We start from the raw sequence: 19,330 nt of genomic DNA, 5'->3' as shown, positions 1-19,330 counted from the left end.
ATTTGTAAACCTGAAAAAGAACCAAAAGTGAGAGGAACATGGAGCCTGCCCATTTCATTCCCTTATAAACAATGCCAGTAGTTTGGCACTCATGCTAAACATTTGGCCTTAGTTGTATTTGCATGCAGCCAGTGGAGAAGGTAGTCAAAACATCTGATCTGCATAAAACAGACTTTGATTCAGAAAAGTAAGCAGCATTGGATAATCCCACTTCCAGAAAAAAATGATATTTCTTTTAAACTATCCAGGTATTAGAATTGCCCCCCCCTCCCCCCAGGTAGTTATTGCAGTCACTCCATTTCCATCCCCCGGACTACCATGTGTCATATGTAAGTTACAAAGAGCCATGGGTTGACCAGAAACAAAAGGTGAGGGAACATCCCATTAATGGAGACTCAGAAAACAATAAATCCCAGTCATAGCTTTCTAACTTCTCTGCACACATTCTAAAACTAAATAGTAGTTTTCCTGGATTATGGCTTTATCAAGTGAGCCCCTGTGAAAAGTGTTTGCATCCCATGTATGGACTTGCAGTTGATCTAGGTGACTGAACAAACATTTACAGTCATGGTAGCGTTGGATACATCATTTTGGGTGAGAATGTCTGCTCTGTTAAACAACACATACTGTACTATGGAGAGAGGAGAGAAAGCACAGGACGCCTTCTGTAGAAATTAGCCAATAAAGGCCAGTGCAGTCAACTGCAGAAAATGAGAGATCATTTGTTGAAACACCTAAAGCAATCACACAAATATGTTTGTACAAGGTTTAACTACATAAAGGACCTTAGTGATTGAAATCTACACCTGGCTGCTCGGGCGTAGATTTCAATCCACCGTCGCCACGCGTTCTCCCCGCCGCAGCTCATTCTCTCTGCGGTCTCTATAACGGCAGAGCTCTGTGAGCAGGTCAGGAACAGATTTCATTGGCTCCTGGCCCTGTCTATCAACGTAAGCAGCTCCCATTGGCTTACATTGATAGGCAGGGTCAGGAGCCAATGAAAGCGGCTCCTGACCGGCTCACAGGAACTCTGCCATTATAGAGACGGCAGAGTGGGTGGTCCAGGTTCACGACGTGTGGCGGTGACGGCGATTGCGGCGGGTTTGTGCGGAGATTTGTCCGACGTTTCTGGTAACAGCGGTCTCTGGTCCTTAAGGGGGCAGAGACTGCTTGTACTTAAGTGGTTAAAAGCTATAAAATAGTTCTAAACAACCATGACTACCAAGTACTCACAGAGGCGAAGGTACCAATCTGCTTGATGTTCTGTTCATAGCTCTGGGAGCTGGTCGGTCTACCAGGTGTTCTGCGAGAGTACCAGAATGTGTAGTTATATTGTAAAGGGTGTTCTGCTGGACCTGGCACAACAGTCTGGAAAACAGAGAAAAACATATATACTAGTCCTTTGCATGTACTTTATATTACCAACACATAACCCATTGATGAAGCAAACAATTTGCTATTAAATATACAATTAGTGACATGAAGTTATATCTGCTTACATTGGTACAGGGGTTGTCAAACTATTACAGCTCCTTCGTAGAGCACCAAGTCAAAATGATCTAGCAGACAGATTCTATATAGGAGCTGCAAGCCGTGTTTAAAGCACATTAGCAGTCGATTAAAGGACAAATATTGCAAAAATGTTTTAACATTTTAAATAAATTCACACATATAAAATGTACAGTTCTTACAAAGTAAAATGCACTATAAATTACCTTTTTCCCCCCTACGTAGTTGTCATTTACAGTAGGCAGCGAAAATCTGACAGATCTGTCAGGTTATGGATTAGTCCATCTCCTAATGAGGGATTCTAAGTTTTTTTTTAATTTATAAAAGCGATTATAGAATTGTAGTTGCTCAGTCCAACTGCAAATATAGTGTGCAAACAGTAGGGAAGCTGGTTGACATTGATGTATAGATCCTTTACAGGGAGTGCTTTTGTAAAGAATAAAGATACATTTTGAGAATCACGTATGAGGTGATGGACTAGTCCAAAATCAGATCAATCAGAATTTTACCACCTACTTTGACAGCAACATAGAAGAAAATTAATTTTTAGTGCATTTTACTATGGGGGAAATGTATAGTACATTTATATGTATGTATTTTACACGTTTTCGTGATAGTGGTCTGTTGATTACCATAAGCTGTCAATCAATTAGATGCCTATCATAGTCCTCATGTAGCAGAATTGTAATTAAGCAAACTGTGGTTGTAACAGCACCCACTATCTGGAGGCAAGGTGTGCAACAACAATGTCCTCTGCACCTTGAGAAGGGTCTAGGCAATCTTTGTAAAGTAGTCGGCACCACCAAATTGGTATAAAAGCTCTTTTATTGCAATAGCATAGAGTGACAGGCAGTCATTAACCACCTGACAATCCACTGTTTCAGACAACAGTCCTTCTTTGAAGCTGTAAAACTGACTGTCACTCTATGCTATGGCAATAAAAGAGCTTTTATACCTAAATTGGTGGTGCTGACTATTTTGCAAAGATTGCTAAATTGTAATCAACAGTAGCACATAATGCTTTTAAAATGTACTGCTCACCACCGTACTACACCAGAATCCTCTACAGTACTGTGCAAAAGTTCAGGACAGCATGCCACACTAAACTTGTGGACGTTAAGCCCCATCTACACGATACGATTCGATTACGATACGATTTACGATACGATTCGATTACGATACGATTTACGATACGATTAAATCCAACATGTCCGATCGGTATTCGATTTGATTTGCCAGTGCAAAACAATGGCAAATCGGATTGAATCGAATCGATCGGACATGTTGAATTTAATCAGATCGTAAATAGAATCGTAATCGAATCGTATAAAGAATCGTATCGTGTAGATGGGGCTTTAGAGACAGTATGCAGTGCATGCACCATCTGCCTAGAAGCCCTTTGCAATCCACTGGTAGATTGCGATCTACATAATGGGCATCCCTGCATTGGTGGAGAAGAGTTCATTGATGATGTGGTGATGTGCACCACTCTTTCAAACAACATCTTTTACAAACGTTTGTGAATACAAGCTACCCCTTGCAATGAAAATAAAGACTACACCAGAAAATGTATTTAAACTGTAGATATGATACAGGATAGGCGCTGGCATTGTTCACAGATTATATTGCTAGTGTTCCTTGCTGCCTTAGAGATGAACAAAGAAATGCAAATATTTTAGCTTTACATGCAAATACAGTAGCACGCAGGAACTGAATGCAATAGCTGCTATCTGATGATTCTTAAGGACATGCAAGGCCAAAATACATTGATGAGAAAAACAATTGTATCCATCCCCCTTCTCCTAATAATGACTTATTTAGATATTCCCTAGTTTTATTTTACTTAGTTTTTAAGTTTTGACCATTTCATTGTCCCTGCTCAATGACACCTTGGAAGTATGCTAGAGATCAAATCTATGAATTATTGACTCTTTATCTCTTTCCTGCTCTCAGAAGCCATTTACTGACAGGAAAGTATTGTATGGCTGTAACTACTTATCAGTGAGGGCTATGCTATGGTCCGACCTGGACAGAAACTGTCACTTGCATACCTGATGTTTAACTCTTTCAGGCAGAGAAAGAAAAAAAGGAACACAACCTAGTTATTCGTGTGTTTGGCACTATACATACACATGTCTATCTCATCATGTCACATGTCGCCTCAGTTGTCCTTTAACTGGCTTTGATATCTAGTGTATCAGTGGCCCTGGACAACTAGGCAGGCTGTAACTCATGAAGCCAGACATTTAAACCACCATGTTTATTCCACGTCAGCCACTCTCTCAGCAGTGACAGGATAGTTTGTCAGAGAGAAAGCATAATAGCAATATGCTAAGAATACAATCCAGAAGTAATTTCTGTATTTCTGCCAGGTACAGGGCTGTTTTTACAAGCATTAAGAATGTGGGTCTTTGGATGGACACAGGAGAAATCTTTTTACAATCTACTAAAGCAGTGTTTCTCAACATTTTATTGGTATGTACCCCTTTCAAAACCCTGTACTCACGAAGTACCATAGTACACATTATCACAAGTACCCCTTGACAGATATATAGATATTTAATCGTAGTACATGATAATTGGTTCTAAACAATTTCCAAGCATTTACTATTGCTTTTAATTACCGGTAGCTAAAATACAAGTTTGGTGCTGTTTAAATAAGATTTATAGTTTTCTAAAACTCTAAATTTGTTATTCTTAGCCCGAGTACACCCTGGAACCATTATACGTACCCCCTGGGGTACGCATACCACGCGTTGAGAACCCGGGTACTACAGCATACAGGAAAAATAATATTAATGTCAGGTTGTGGAAACACATATGAAAGAGCTTTAAACAGAGTAGGCCATTAGGAAGCAACATCTTACTCTGTACATATACAATTAAGAAGTACATTTCTTTCAGAGTAAAATGAGCCATAAGTTACTTTTCTCCTATGTTGCTGTCACTTACAGTAGGTAGTAGAAATCTGACAGAACAGACAGGGTTTGGACTAGCCCATCTCCTCATGGGGGGTTTATAGGGATTTCTTTATTTTCAAAATGCACTTAGTGAATGGCAGTTGCTCCATCCAACTGCCAAAAAAAGTGTACGGTGAGCAGGGAGGCTGGTTAGCATCTTTGTATAAATCTTTTTCAGGAATGGTACTTATAAAGAATAAAGCCCACGCTGAGAATCCTGTATGAAGAGATGGACCAGCCCAAAACCTATCGGCAATGTCAGATTTCTACTACTTACTGTAAATGCCAGAAATATAGGAGAAGTAATTTATGTCTCATTTGACTCTGGAAGAAACGTACTTCTTATTTGTATGTGTTTTAAATTTTAAGATTTTCGCGACAGTTCCTCTTTAAGGCTGCCCAATGAGTACCAAAGACCTAGGAAAAGGAGTCATTTCAACGGTGGATGGTGCAGGAATGATGGGACGGAGCTTTTCCTCTACATAGGTATATAGGAAACCTGAAGTGAATTTCTCACTTCAGGTTTGCTTTACTTTTAGCATTTATCAAATATTTTTACAAGGTTTTCAGTGCCTTCATTGAAGTAGCATCATACTTCTCACCTATGGAATGGAAGATAGTTTATGGGGCTTCATGTTAATGCTGCTGAAAAAAAATACTGGTGTTCTGCAGTCGTGTAAACAAGCAGAGAGAGAAAAAGTTACCCTAACAAATGCAAGTTAAATTACACTGAAAGAATACCTTGTGTGGCAGAAGCAAATGGCTAACACTTTCTGGATGACATATTTTATCAACATATAGTTTATATTGCTCAGGGTAACCGTAAATAATAAGCTTTATGAAAATAAACAGTAAAGCTGATCTCTTTATAAAGAAGCCTGTTTGCAGGTCATCATGCTGATGTTTTGGCTTTGGAAGTTTGACCCAGTGCACACCAAAACCGCTAGCAGATCCGCAATATGCTAGCGGTTTTGGGAGCCGATTTCAGAGCGATTCTAGGCATGTTTAGAGATGTTTTCTAAACATACCTAGCGGTTTTTGGTGCGTTTTTGTGTAGCAGATTACACATATTGTTACAGTAAAAGCTGTTACTGAACTCCTCCTGTAACAAAAACGCCTGGCAAACCGCTCTGAAGTAGCGTTTTTCAGAGCGGTTTGTGTTTTTCCTATACTTTACATTGAGGACGAAATGCTTCCGAAAACCGCAAATGTGCAGCAGGAGGCGCGTTTGCGGCTTGTCAAAAACCTCAAACCGCCAGTGTGCACCATCCCATTGCAATACATTAGCCAAACGTTTTTACAGGTGGATGCGGCCGGCGGATCGCTCCAAAAACCGCTCGGTGTGCACTAGGCCTTTAAGTCAAAAAACCTGCTAGAAGCATGAAGCCAGTTGAGGCAGGGTGTATCCTGAACACATGATCTGCATCTTTATTTTAGGTCAAAGACTTACTGTAAGCAGAAAATCACCATGACAACCAGGCCATTTTTAGACTAAGGTCAGCAACAGCAGTTCACATGATCTTTGATTATACTTAATTGCCAGTTTTTTTGTTTTGTTTTTTCCGACCCAGGAAACTGAAAACTAATGTTCAGCTATGATGCTCAGTCAATATTGGTTCCTTGCTCTGACTACCTTTTTTCTGGATGAGCTATGGTTCTTGTCCTTGTCATTCTTTTCCTTCTCACTGTCTTTCTGTGTGCCGTTCTCCTCATTCTGATCATGGTCCCCACTGTCATCATCTTTCAGACTGCAACACAACAGCAAAGTTACAACTTAGACACATTTAATTAAAGGAAGCTCTACCCACACATAAAAATACAAAACAGACACATATAGTACGTGAAAAGTATAAATGGGTCGGCACCACCAAGTAGTAAATATAGCTCTTTTATTCCAGCATTTTATTCACCTTTTTGATTACATATAGTATGTGAACAGGTAATGGTCAAAGAGCTTAAGTTCCTTTTTAATTTGCAAGATGAACAAATAATTGAGGCTGAAATAAAAATGGAATAGTATTCTTGAGAAGCCAGTGAGTGGTTCTTGCCGCTGTAGTGACATTTTTTGCAACCTTATCAGATTTTACAACCGTTTGCACTTATATATAGGTATAGCTATCAGAAAGTGCAACCTAACCATTGACTTCAACCTATCTGCATCAGAAAATGTAACCCAACCAAACCCTATTCTCACACAGAACCATCCCATCTTGCTCAACTAATAACCCCCCCTGGAGTGAACAATCCCCCCTCTTGCTCAACTAATACTCCCCCCTGGAGGGAACAATCCCCCCTCTTGCTCAACTAATAACCCCCCCCCCCCCCCCCCCTGGAGGGAACAATCCCCCCTTCTAGCCAGTGGCGTAGCTAAGGAGCTGTGGGCCCCGATGCAAGTTTTATAATGGAGCCCCCCCAAGCACTCAATACATAACAATTGATACGGCGCACCAAAACCTGCCAATGGCAGAGGTGCAAGAAGGGACTGGGGAGAAGTTTGTTAATGATTATTACCATTCAAAGTATCTATAGAAGTGATTATTATGAGCACAGGACCAATAGAGAGCTAATACTGTAGCTGAGGGTGGGCCCTTCGGGGCCCCTCTGGCCCAAGGGCCCCGATGCGGTCGCAACCTCTGCAACACCTATTGCTACGCCCCTGCTTCTAGCTCAACTAATAACCCCCCTGGAGGGAACAACCCCCCCCCCCCCCCTTCTAGCTCAATGGGATCCATGGTTGCAAAAAATTACAGGCGTGTAGCCACGCCTACGCAGTTATACACTGTCCTCTATGGCAAGCTGCAAAATATAATGGGTTGCAAAATCTTTCTATTAACATCTGAAGCCTGATTAGTCTGGCCAGTTTTCTTTGCACTTGTCTGTTAAACTTTCCCCCTAGCCTAGTCCCCCAGAATGCAGGGAGTAGCTGTCTCCTGAAGGCTGCGCCCATTAGACGCTAGACAGGTTGAGGTAGTGGCTTCTATTTTGTACACACAAGAACCACCTAATCATAGTTAGCCCAAATGCGGCCTATGCCTCTGGCAGCACCTCCTCCATGGTGCAGGTGTAGCGTGTGAGGTTACTACTAGCAGGAATGTGTGAGACCAGCGATAATCATTCATCAGTTGTCCTGAACTCACGCATCAAATTTGTTGTTCATCGTCTCAGTGCTCTTCTCCTGGCCTCTTCCGCTTCCAGTCCCACATTCCTCTGCACCCCCGCTTCCTGCATCGCTGCGGAACTCCTCCGACCTGCTACTGTTCCCACACGGACTCACAGCTGCAGCCGCGCTACTTTCCACCTCCATTTTGAGTGTGGGCAAACTCCCAACACTGACTACAAATAATTATATTGGAAGAAATCGCTTTGCCAGCGTGTTTTATGGAACCTGTGCTGTACATTGTACATCCCGTGCAGCTCTTGGAGAGTGGGGAAGCGCAGGGTTCCTCAGCCTGGACACATTTCCCCAGACATAGCGCCCCTGCTGGCACTGGAGGGACTTGGCTCTTGGCCGCTGCTATAGCGCTTGTGCGGAAGGAGCTGCGTGTAATGTTGTGGGCGGTGTTGAGCCGCATTTGCTCTATGTTTTGACGTGAGATGGAAAGTGTCGGGACTGGGAGCTGACATGGAGATTAGAGGCCTTCCCTGGGAGCAGCCCGAGAGGTGAGGCCGTCTTGCAGTGCTTGTGTGCTGGGACACCACTGGGCGCACCTGCTGTTTACCTGTGGGGGGTAAATGTGTGGAGCACACCCGGTACACCGGCCGGGGACATGATCCCAGACACTGCTGGAGCAGGGGGTTGCCTGAGAATCATGGACTGGCCAGATGTGCAGGGCAGATTCATGGGCCCCATTATAGGCTGAGGAGAGGAGGAGGCTGAGGCTTGGGGTGCTGGAGGGTAGGAGAGGGCGTCTGGCCTCATATGTGCCCTTCAGGGTCCCCAGCACAATCTGCTGACAGTGACACTTGGGGCTTTTAACATCAAGCAGTGAGCAGTACTGTGTGCCTATTCGCATCATCTGCTAAGAGTTGAGTTGAACAGCTTTTAAGGCATTTGTAGCTTTTCGTCTGAAGAATGATTATCTGCCTGCATACCTTTACTTTGACATTATTTAATGCCATTCCTCAGCTATTTCTATTTCAGCCTTTCAATTTATAGACAGTCTACAGGCAGGAAAAGGCATGTAAATAGTTCTACTATGGAGAATATGGTGCTACTTTAGGGGACCCAGCAGGAAACCGCATAGGGAAATTCCGCTAATGTGATTGGGTGGACTGCTCCCTCTCAGACTGCTAGCTTTCAGATAGGTTGTAGTAAACTACGCCTACACTATTTGGCGAATCACAACGCTTCATGCTGTAGAGGGTGCTGTGATTGGAGAACTGATCCCTATGAGTTGTTATTTTTGAATGTAAAAAAGATTGGGGGAAAAAAAAGAGTACAGCTATATTGACCTGATCATTTCTAATTACTTTAACATTAGTGGTTTAATATAAAATGTAGTCGATTAATCAGCACTAGCCTGCTTGAGGTTAGGGGTGATCAATGAGATGCATTTTGCATATGATTTCCAGTTCATGCAGTATTATGTAAATTCTAGATGAAAATGTATGTGGCTTTAAAATTGACCAATCTATTTGAAACCTTGGTGGGACTTGATTGGCCCATTTTCAAGCTGCATAGATTTGCATATGAAAGGTGCATACAAAATGTACATAATCCTACATACACTTGGAATTATTAGCATCTCATTGATCATACCTACTTGAGCTAGCCTAGTGGGAAACCTCATAGTCAGCAGTTCTCCAGTAAGGCTAGAAACCCACTAGGAGAGCTTTTCTGAGCGCTTTGTGATTTGAAAAGCTCTTGCTAATGTAATGCTATGGGTGTGATCCCACTTGAGTGATGTGATTTTATAAAAATCCCCCATAGCATTGCATTAGCAAGAGCTTTTTCAAATCACTCACTCTTACAAAGCGCTCCCAGTGGGTTTCTGGCCTAACAGCACCATCAACAACTTGAAGCGTTGTAATTGGCTGAATGGTGTGGGTGTAGTGATTATTGCAAGCTATCGGAAACCCAGAAGCTGTAGAGGGCACTGTCCTTGGAGAACTGTTTAAACATCAACCAATCATATTAGTAGAATTTCCCTTGAAGATTTCCCGCAGGGTCACCTCAAGTAGACTAGCTCAATTAATCACCTTGGCAGATAATTAATCATTAGCTTTCTGAATCTTTTTCTTGCCCTGTGCAAATATTCAGCTGAGCTAATCTCTGTTTTGTTTTGTGGACTTTGAAGTGTCATCTTTTTTCCTTGTTAAATACATATTCCTTACTATTGTTGACTATGCCAAATATGCATTGGCACATATCCACCCACATTGGCAGCATCTTGATGAGCAATGTGATCCACACTAATATCTGTTGAGGGGGTGGCTGGTGGCGATCCACCTCCAAAAGTATAAACCAGCTCACTCAGTGAGAATTCAGTAGGCAAATCGGATGAAAATCTACTAATGTGGCAGAGCCTGATTCATTGAAATATGAATTGATGCAGGACTGGCCTGGATAAAGTGTTAGGACAGTCAGGAGGGTGCTCCTTTCTCTATAGCATTGTTATTAAGAAATTCAAATACATTGTAAATGAGCAAAGAATGGTTTCTAGAAACAGAAGAAAGTGCTGGATTATAGAAGTGGTAAATGCAGGGCTGTGGAGTCGAGGAGTCGGAGCAATTTTGTGGTTTCAGTCGGATGATTTTTTACTGACTCCACAGCCCTGGGTAAATGGATATAATATTTTATAACATTGAAGAACACACTATCACATAAAACAAAACCTTTATGCTCTGTCACACAAGAATGAGTAAATGTCACCCCCAACATCCCCTTCCTCTAGTAAAATGTGCTAAAATATGCTGTTCCTATTCTATTAACTTCTTGCAGTGACCTGCCTGACCTCTCTGTGAAACTGCCAGGGGGAATGAAGTTTAGGAGGCAGGCTGACCTGAAACAACCTTTGTATGCTCAGTACATCTGGTTATTTGCTCATATCATATAATCTGGATGTAAAGTGCTTATACTGTAGATATAAGATCCACTACTATACAGTCATTCTAAAGAATGATTTTGAAATATGACACATGGTCACACTATGTGTGAGTATATTACTATGCTTAGCTGTTACATAGAAACCTGATGTCATTTTTTTTAAAAGCAAAAAGTTTTGATTACGGATGATACCATTTATTGGCTAACTTAAATGAATAAGAGTAAAGGTGGCCATACACTGGTCGATTTGCCATCAGATTCGACCAACAGATGGATCCCTCTCTGATCGGATCTGATCAGAGAGGGATCGTATGGCTGCCTTTACTGCAAACAGATTGTGAATCGATTTTAAGCATGAAATTAATTCACCATCTGTGGAGCTGCCAACACCAACCCCCCCCCCCCCCCCCCCATATACACCTGATCCGGCCGGCGCAAGTCCCCCGGTCTCTGCTGTCTCTTCTCCGCGCTCGGCTCCAGCTTCACTGTAGTTCCTGTCCGGGGAAGTTTAAACAGAGGGTGCTCTACTGTTTAAACTTCCTGCCGGGACAGGAAGTAGCCAGCCGGAACCTAGCGGAGAAGAAGCAGCGGGGACTCTCGCCGGCCGGAGCAGGTAATATATTGCCGCTAGCGTCGGTCGTTGGGCATTCGAACTCCGCTATCGACGCACTTCTGACCCGCCGGCGATCGAGGGAAATCTTCCACATGGACAGAACGACGGGAATTGTCGGGAATGATTGATTTCCGACAGAAATCGATCGTTCGGTCAGTGTTTGTGCGACGATTTCACAGTTCCATGTTCAAAAGGATTGTCAGCACACCGTTCTCAATAGCACATACTTTATTGTGCCAGTCTCCACAAGGTAGTCCAACAATTGTTTCGGGGCCACGCGGGGTCCCCCTTTATCAAGGCATGTGGTTACAAGGCATTTTTACATCATTTGCTTTTTATATAAAAAAAAAAACCCTTAATACCCCACCCCACACAAGTGACCTCACAGAAGACATCATATTGATTGACAGCGGTAAACAATGAACACTTCTCATACATTATTGCCTCAAACTTATTGCTTGACCCACTGAGTTGTGCTCCCATTTTTGCCTGAGGAAGCGGGGTCACGCCCGCGAAACGCGTTGCATTTGTGGAGTTGAATAAATTTCTTGACAATTCTATTTTATTGAGACTCAAGTGAGTTTTCTTTTTTTGTAAGAGGGAGGTGAGTCCACCTTAACATCCCCCTCTCCTTTTAAGTGGGTTTTAAAACGTTTTACTCTACTCTGGCGCCTCTGTATACCGAGTTTTTGCTGCTAAGTACTGGTGTATACATTTTAGTAGCAACTTCTTTGTTTACTGTTAGCAAAATACTTTCAAACTTTACTGACGCCAAAACTGACGGCTGACTGAGCCATGAGGAGAGGGGAAATTCCCCTCACACTTGATCAGTTAACTCTATGTGTAACTCTGTGTGTGACAGAGAGAAAGCTCCTAAGAGCTGCAGCTTTTGTGTCTTGTGTTTCTGACTGACGTGTCTGAAGAGAGCAGAGGAAATGTAACTAATTGTCACAGCTTTTCATACTGTTTTTGCTTTCAGAGTTTGATGTTTGATATTTGCTTTCTGTAGTCTGATATGCAACTCTGGCTGTGCATTGAAGCAGACACCCCTTCTGCAAGTGATTTGTCCCAATATAGCTAAATCCTACCCTCAATAAATTACAGCTTTTGCCTCCGATATTTAAAGGGGAACTGAAGAGAGAGGTATATGGAGGCTGTCATGTTTATTTCCTTTTAATTAATACCAGTTGCCTGGCAGCCCTGCTGGTCTATTTCTCTGCAGTATTATCTGATTAAAACCAGAAAAAAGGATGCAGCTAGTCTTGTCAGAACAGACTTATAAGTCTGAACCACTGAAACACCTGATCTGCTGCATGCTTGTTCAGGGGCTATGGCTAATAGTATTAGAGGCAGAGGATCAGCAGGGCTGCCAGGCAACTGGTATTGTCTAAAAGGAAAAAAAACATGACAGCCTCCATATACCTCTCTCTTCAGTTCCCCTTTAACATGAAAAGTAGGAAAATGTTTACACAGCTACTTAGACATTATTTGTACATTGTCATTTTAGAACACTTGGGTATTGATAGTATTCCTTTAAGGGGAAATCCCTAAAGTTAACTCTTCAATCCTTAAAATAACTCCAGAATTCTAAAGTTAAAGACAGGCTGTTAATTAACTGCATGTGAAAATAAGCACAGAGGAGGTAACTTAAAGGAGTGATCCAAGCTATTAAAAAAAAAAAAAAAAAAAAAAAATCCACTTACCTGGGGCTTCTTCCAGCCCGTGGCAGCTGTCCTGTGCCCTCGCCGTGGCTCCCAGTCTTCTCTGCTGGCGCAGTCGATCTCCCAAGGTCGGGTTCCGGGTCGGCTTCTTCTGCGCTCCACCGCGCGGGTCACTTGGTCTCGCCAACGTCATCAGAACGGTACTGCGCAGTACCGTCCTGATGATGTCGGGGGGACCACATGACCCGCGCGATGGTGCGCAGAAGAAGCCGACCCGAAACCCAACCTGGCAAGGTTGGCTGCTCCAGCAGAGAAGACCAGGAGCCACTGGAGCTGCGGCGAGGGCACAGGACGGCTGCCACGGGCTGGAGGAAGCCCCAGATAAGTGGATCTTTTTTTTTTTATTTTTTTTATTAGCTTGGATGTATCCTTTTAGGCTACTTACACACCAGGACGTTGCGTTTAGGGGACTTTATAGGGCACATAACGTGCCCCTAACGAAAGGCCCGGTGCTCTCTGATGTGGACGTCAGAGTGAGCCGCGTTGTGCAGCTCACTCTGGCGTCCGTGATGCCGTGATGTGTACTCTTGGACGCATGCGGCATCATGTGGTCCTGCCCAGCCAATCGCCGCACAGAGCGGCCGCTCCAGGAAGTAAACACTGCACGTCACACCGTGCAGTGAATATTAATTAGCCATGTGCCTGGCCGCTCCCCACTCCTCCCCAACACTACTGAGCATGTGCGCACAGTCTAACGCGGCTTAGCCACGCATAATGCACAGCATGCAGCACTCTCAACGGATGTGCTGCGTTACAATGTAATGCAACGTGGGCACTGTGAATGGGCTGATTGATTTTTCATTACTGTGCGGTGGGGCTGCGTTACAGGCTGCACGTGCGCCTGTAAAGTCTTACTGTGAAAGCAGCCTTAAGGAATAAAGAGATAACTCTCTCACTGTGTGGTGGCAAGTTATCTCTTGCCTTATTATCTCCAGCATGATCTTAGTGAAATGAGGCCTTTGCATTTATGCTTGGAAAAAAAATGTACAGTGGTGTGAAAAACTATTTGCCCCCTTCCTGATTTCTTATTCTTTTGCATGTTTGTCACACTTAAATGTTTCTGCTCATCAAAAACCATTAACTTTTAGTCAAAGATAACATAATTGAACATAAAATGCAGTTTTAAATGATGGTTTTTATTATTTAGTGAGAAAAATAACTCAAAACCTACATGGCCCTGTGTGAAAAAGAAATTTCCCCCTGAACCTAATAACTGGTTGGGCCGCGTACATCAAAAAAGGGCGTCGGGGAAAAAAGGGCGCGTGGTGTAAACGATAAACAGTATTATCGTTTATTGAAATATTTTTTAGAATTTCGTTTACAAATAGTGTTTTAAGAATTTATAAATCACTAAATAATGTGTATGAGATCGGCAATTCTTAAAACGTTAATCTTCCCTATTTGTAAACTGAAACTTATATTTACGTTTGTTAAAAACCCTCTCTGTACCTATCCCTAACCCCTAGACCCCGCTGTTGGTGCCTAAACCTAAGACCCCGCTGTTGGTGCCTAAACCTAAGACCCCGCTGTTGGTGCCTAAACCTAAGACCCCGCTGTTGGTGCCTAAACCTAAGACCCCGCTGTTGGTGCCTAAACCTAAGACCCCGCTGTTGGTGCCTAAACCTAAGACCCCGCTGTTGGTGCCTAAACCTAAGACCCCCCAGTTGGTGCCTAAACCTAAGACCCCCCAGTTGGTGCCTAAACCTAAGACCCCCCAGTTGGTGCCTAAACCTAAGACCCCCCAGTTGGTGCCTAAACCTAAGACCCCCCAGTTGGTGCCTAAACCTAAGACCCCCCTGTTGGTGCCTAAACCTAAGACCCCCCTGTTGGTGCCTAAACCTAAGACCCCCCTGTTGGTGCCTAAATCTAAGACCCCCCCTGTTGGTGCCTAAACCTAAGACCCCCCCTGTTGGTGCCTAAACCTAAGACCCCCCCTGTTGGTGCCTAAACCTAAGACCCCCCCCTGTTGGTGCCTAAACCTAAGACCCCCCCCTGTTGGTGCCTAAACCTAAGACCCCCCCAGTTGGTGCCGAAACCTAAGACCCCCCCAGTTGGTGCCTAAACCTAAGACCCCCCCAGTTGGTGCCGAAACCTAAGACCCCCCCAGTTGGTGCCTAAACCTAAGACCCCCCCTGTTGATGCCTAAACCTAAGACCCCCCCTGTTGGTGCCTAAACCTAAGACCCCCCCTGTTGGTGCCTAAACCTAAGACCCCCCCTGTTGGTGCCTAAACCTAAGACCCCCCTGTTGGTGCCTAAACCCCCCTATGGATAATAATGTTTTACAGACATTAATAAATAAAAAAATGTAAATAAAAAAATGTAATTAATTTTTTTGGGTGGATAATAATGTTTTAGAAATAGTGATTTAGTATCTTTATAAACGTTATTCGTCACGGGCTCATTTTGTAAAGTTAAATCATCACAAACATAGTCATAAATCCTTAAAAATCTCTGGGCGCCGTTTGTTAAAACGTTAATAATCTCCGGCGCCTTTTTTTCCCTGTTCGGCGCCTATTAAAAGATATTTATAATGGGAGTGAATAGGGCGCCCTTTTTGTCCACTTGTCTCATGCGCCCAAATCTCCTGCTTCCGGTTGGGCCACCCTTAACAGCAATAACTGCAATCAAGCGTTTGCGATAACTTGCAACGAGTCTTTTACAGCGCTCTGGAGGAATTTTGGCCCACTCATCTTTGCAGAATTGTTGTAATTCAGCTTTAGTTGAGGGTTTTCTAGCATGAACCGCCTTTTTAAGGTCATGCCACAACATCTCAATAGGATTCAGGTCAGGACTTTGACTAGGCCACTCCAAAGTCTTCATTTTGTTTTTCTTCAGCCATTCAGAGGTGGATTTGCTGGTGTGTTTTGGGTCAATGTCCTGCTACAGCACCCAAGATCGCTTCAGCTTGAGTTGACGAACAGATGGCCGGACATTCTCCTTCAGGATTTTTTGGTAGACAGTAGAATTCATGGTTCCATCTATCACAGCAAGCCTTCCAGGTCCTGAAGCAGCAAAACAACCCCAGACCATCACACTACCACCACCATATTTTACTGTTGGTATGATGTTCTTTTGCTGAAATGCTGTGTTACTTCTACGCCAGATGTAACGGGACACGCACCTTCTAAAAAGTTCAACTTTTGTCTCGTCGGTCCACAAGGTATTTTCCCAAAAGTCTTGCCAATCATTGAGATGTTTTTTTTAGCAAAATTGAGACGAGCCTTAATGTTCTTTTTGCTTAAAAGTGGTTTGCGCCTTGGATATCTGCCATGCAGACCGTTTTTGCCAAGTCTCTTTCTTATGGTGGAGTCATGAACACTGACCTTAATTGAGGCAAGTGAGGCCTGCAGTTCTCTAGATGTTGTCCTGGGGTCTTTTGTGGCCTCTCGGATGAGTTTTCTCTGCGCTCTTGGGGTAATTTTGGTCGGCCAGCCACTCCTGGGAAGGTTCATCACTGTTCCATGTTTTTGCCATGTGTGGATAATGGCTCTCACTGTGGTTCGCTGGAGTCCCAAAGCTTTAGAAATGGCTTTATAACCTTTACCAGACTGATAGATTTCAATTACAGTACATAGTTCTCATTTGTTCCTGAATTTCTTTGGATCTTGGCATGATGTCTAGCTTTTGAGGTGCTTTTGGTCTACTTCTCTGTATCAGATAGATCCTATTTAAGTGATTTCTTGATTGAAACAGGTGTGGCAGTAATCAGGCCTGGGGGTGACTACAGAATTGAACTCAGGTGTGATAAACCACAGTTAAGTTATTTTTTTTAACAAGGGGGGCAATCACTTTTTCACACAGGGCCATGTAGATTTGGAGTTTTTTTTTTTTTTTCTCACTAAATAATAAAAACCATCATTTAAAACTGCATTTTGTGTTCAATTATGTTATCTTTGACTTATACCGTAGTTAACGGTTTTTGATGAGCAGAAACATTTAAGTGTGACAAACATGCAAAAGAATAAGAAATCAGGAAGGGGGCAAATAGTTTTTCACACCACTGTATGTATCACCTTTTGATGTTGCATGTACGGTATATAGCTGTCTGTTCCATCAGTTTGTAAGCAAACAGGATTGAAGCCCAACAAAGGCTATGCAGCCGAAAGCTCGCTTACTCTTATTCTTTTAATTTAGCCAATAAATGTTATCATCCTGATTCAAAACTTCTTGCTTTTACTGATGGCTAACAAGGTACAATACCCTATTGCTACTACTGTCATTTTTTAAGTGAGAATTTTTCCAAATCAATCAGTGTTTTCACCGAGGCCTTGTACATAGTGGTGAAGTGCAGTGTAGCGGCTGCTTTGTAATGCGGCTTATCGCACTGCAGTGCATCACCTGTGCAGTGGAAGCTTTATGGTGTGTTACCACTAAACATGCACGGTAACATGGAACAATGAAGCATACTTTTCATTAACTGTATGCTTCACTGTATGCGGTACGACTTTTTCATTCCTCTGCATTGCGTTTCTGTTATACAGGGAACACAACGCAACATCCCACTGTGAACGTGGCATGTAGTTAGAGATGCCTGTATAGGAGGGGTGACATAGAAATAAGACAGATCACTCATACTTGCTAGATGTATGGATACCTTTTAGAGGGATATGGAGGCTGCCATATTTATTTCCTTTTAAGCGATATCAGTTGCCTGGCTCCCTGCTGATTTCTTTGGCTGCATTAGTATCTGGATCACACATCTAAAACAAGCATGCAGCTAATCAAATCAGACTTCAGTCTGTAATATCTGATCTGAATGCTTGTTCAGGGTCTATGGCTAAAAGTATTAAATGCAGAGGATCAGCGGGAAAACCCAGCAATGTGCATTGTTTAAAAGGAAAAAATATGGCTGCACATGCGCTGTACAGAGCCGCTTATTTTTAGGAGAACTCAGGGACGTGAGTGCAGTGTTCTCCCCAGAAATTTTTCCCATCCGGGTGGCATGAAAAAGTAGCCGGGTGGGGCAAGATCAGACAATACAGGTCTGGCGCTTTTCTGCACAACTCTGATTACAGCAGAGGAGGAAGTGAGCCAATGACAGCCGGGTGCTCACCAAAACTAGCCGGGTGGAGCACCCAGCTAAAAGAGCCTGGGGAGAACACTGGAGTGCTTCCGAAGCCTTCTTAGGGTCCCTGAAGGTGTTTGACCAGTTGGTCGAATACTTTGAAACAGCGCTGGAATAAGGTGTCAGGGAAGGTTTCAGAGCCCTGCCTCCTTAGGTAAGTGTCAGATTTTTTTTTTTCACGAGAGAGAGACACTGACTACACACACCTGAAATCTGATCTACATAGTTTAATATCAGGAGCAAAGACTACAGTATGTTGTGGTGGGGGGAAATACTTGCTAGTCTACATTTTTCCTGCATTGAGATGATCACTGCAATCTGCCCACAGTGTTTCTTTTACATAGTTATTGTGTTGCATGAAGTGCTTGACATTCTTCTCTATTTGTATTCATGTAGCCTTTTTAGGCCTGACATCACTGAAGATCATAAGTGACACTGCAAAACTGGCCTGCAAAACTATTTTAAGATAAAGCTCATTCAAACAACTTCTTTGTTTCAGTGCACTTTGCAGAGATCTGCTATGAGATATGTGAGAGCTGCAAACTCTCCTAATAGCCAAAGGCTTTTAATTAAAGGACAACTAAAGCAAGAGGGATATGGGGGCTGCCATATTTATTTCCTTTTAAGCAATACCAATTGTCTGGCTATCCTGCTGATCCTCTGCTTCTAATTCTTTTAACCATAGACTCAGGTACCGTATTTCTGACATTATTGTCCGATCCAAAAGTTAAAGGAAACCAGAGATAAAGAATTAAGAGTTAGTTATACATACCTGGGGCTTCCCGCAGGCCCAGAAACCCTGATCGCTCCCACGCCGAGGTCCTCAGCCTTCCCCGTTCGCCACACTGGCTCACGGACTTCCAGGGGGCGTGGCCAGCCTACGCAAGTGAAGTGCGCTCCTTGCGTATCTCTCCAGCAGCCGCTGGAGAGGTATGCAAGGAGCGCACTTCATCTACGCCTTGACTGGCCAGTTGGCTGAAGTCACAGCAGCCGGTGCGGCAAACTGGGAAGGCTGAGGACCGCGGCGTGAGAGCGATCAGGGTTTCTGGACCTGCGGGAAGCCCCAGGTATGTATAACTAACTTTTAATTCTTTATCTCTGGTTCTCTTTAAGCTGCATGCTTGTTTCTGGTGTTATTCAGACAATACTGCAGCCAAATACATCAGCAGGGCTGCCAGGCAACTGGTATTGTTTAAACTGCAACTGAAAGGCAACTGTTCCTGTTGAACAATACCAGTTTCCTGGCATTCCTGCTGATCTATTTAGCTGCAGTAGTGTCTGAATAACACCAGAAACAAGCATGCAGCTAATCTTGTCAGATCTGTCGATAATGTCAGAAACTCCTGATCTGCTGCATGTTTGAGGGTATATTGCTAAAAGTATCAGAGGCAGAGGATGAGCAGGTTGGCCAGGCA

At 43.3% G+C, this 19,330-nt stretch overlaps 2 protein-coding genes across 4 annotated transcripts in view; one reads left to right on the top strand and one right to left on the bottom strand.

The window, feature by feature from the left end:
* EIF4E2 (eukaryotic translation initiation factor 4E family member 2) overlaps positions 1-7,922 on the bottom strand; it is a 32,578-nt gene extending 24,656 nt beyond the window's left edge. Inside the window, exons 1-3 of the mRNA XM_068281266.1 lie at positions 7,607-7,922; positions 6,103-6,217; positions 1,234-1,368 (exon numbers count right to left, since the gene is read on the bottom strand). Of these exons, the coding sequence (XP_068137367.1) occupies positions 1,234-1,368; positions 6,103-6,217; positions 7,607-7,773 (417 nt within the window). The 5' untranslated portion in view covers positions 7,774-7,922. The remainder of the gene's footprint in view (positions 1-1,233; positions 1,369-6,102; positions 6,218-7,606) is intronic.
* RUBCN (rubicon autophagy regulator) overlaps positions 7,775-19,330 on the top strand; it is a 69,141-nt gene continuing 57,585 nt past the window's right edge. For 2 of the 3 annotated variants that reach the window (XM_068281264.1, XM_068281263.1), the window contains exon 1: positions 7,775-8,129. In XM_068281264.1, coding sequence (XP_068137365.1) covers positions 8,092-8,129 — 38 coding nt within the window. In that variant the 5' untranslated portion in view covers positions 7,775-8,091. The remainder of the gene's footprint in view (positions 8,130-19,330) is intronic. The other variant, XM_068281265.1, reaches the window with a different exon arrangement.

Source organism: Hyperolius riggenbachi, chromosome 4, assembly GCF_040937935.1.
Source record: "Hyperolius riggenbachi isolate aHypRig1 chromosome 4, aHypRig1.pri, whole genome shotgun sequence".
Classification (NCBI taxonomy): Eukaryota; Metazoa; Chordata; class Amphibia; order Anura; family Hyperoliidae; genus Hyperolius; species Hyperolius riggenbachi.
Note: the sequence above shows the minus strand (reverse complement) of the source record. Positions and strands in the feature narration are given on the sequence as shown.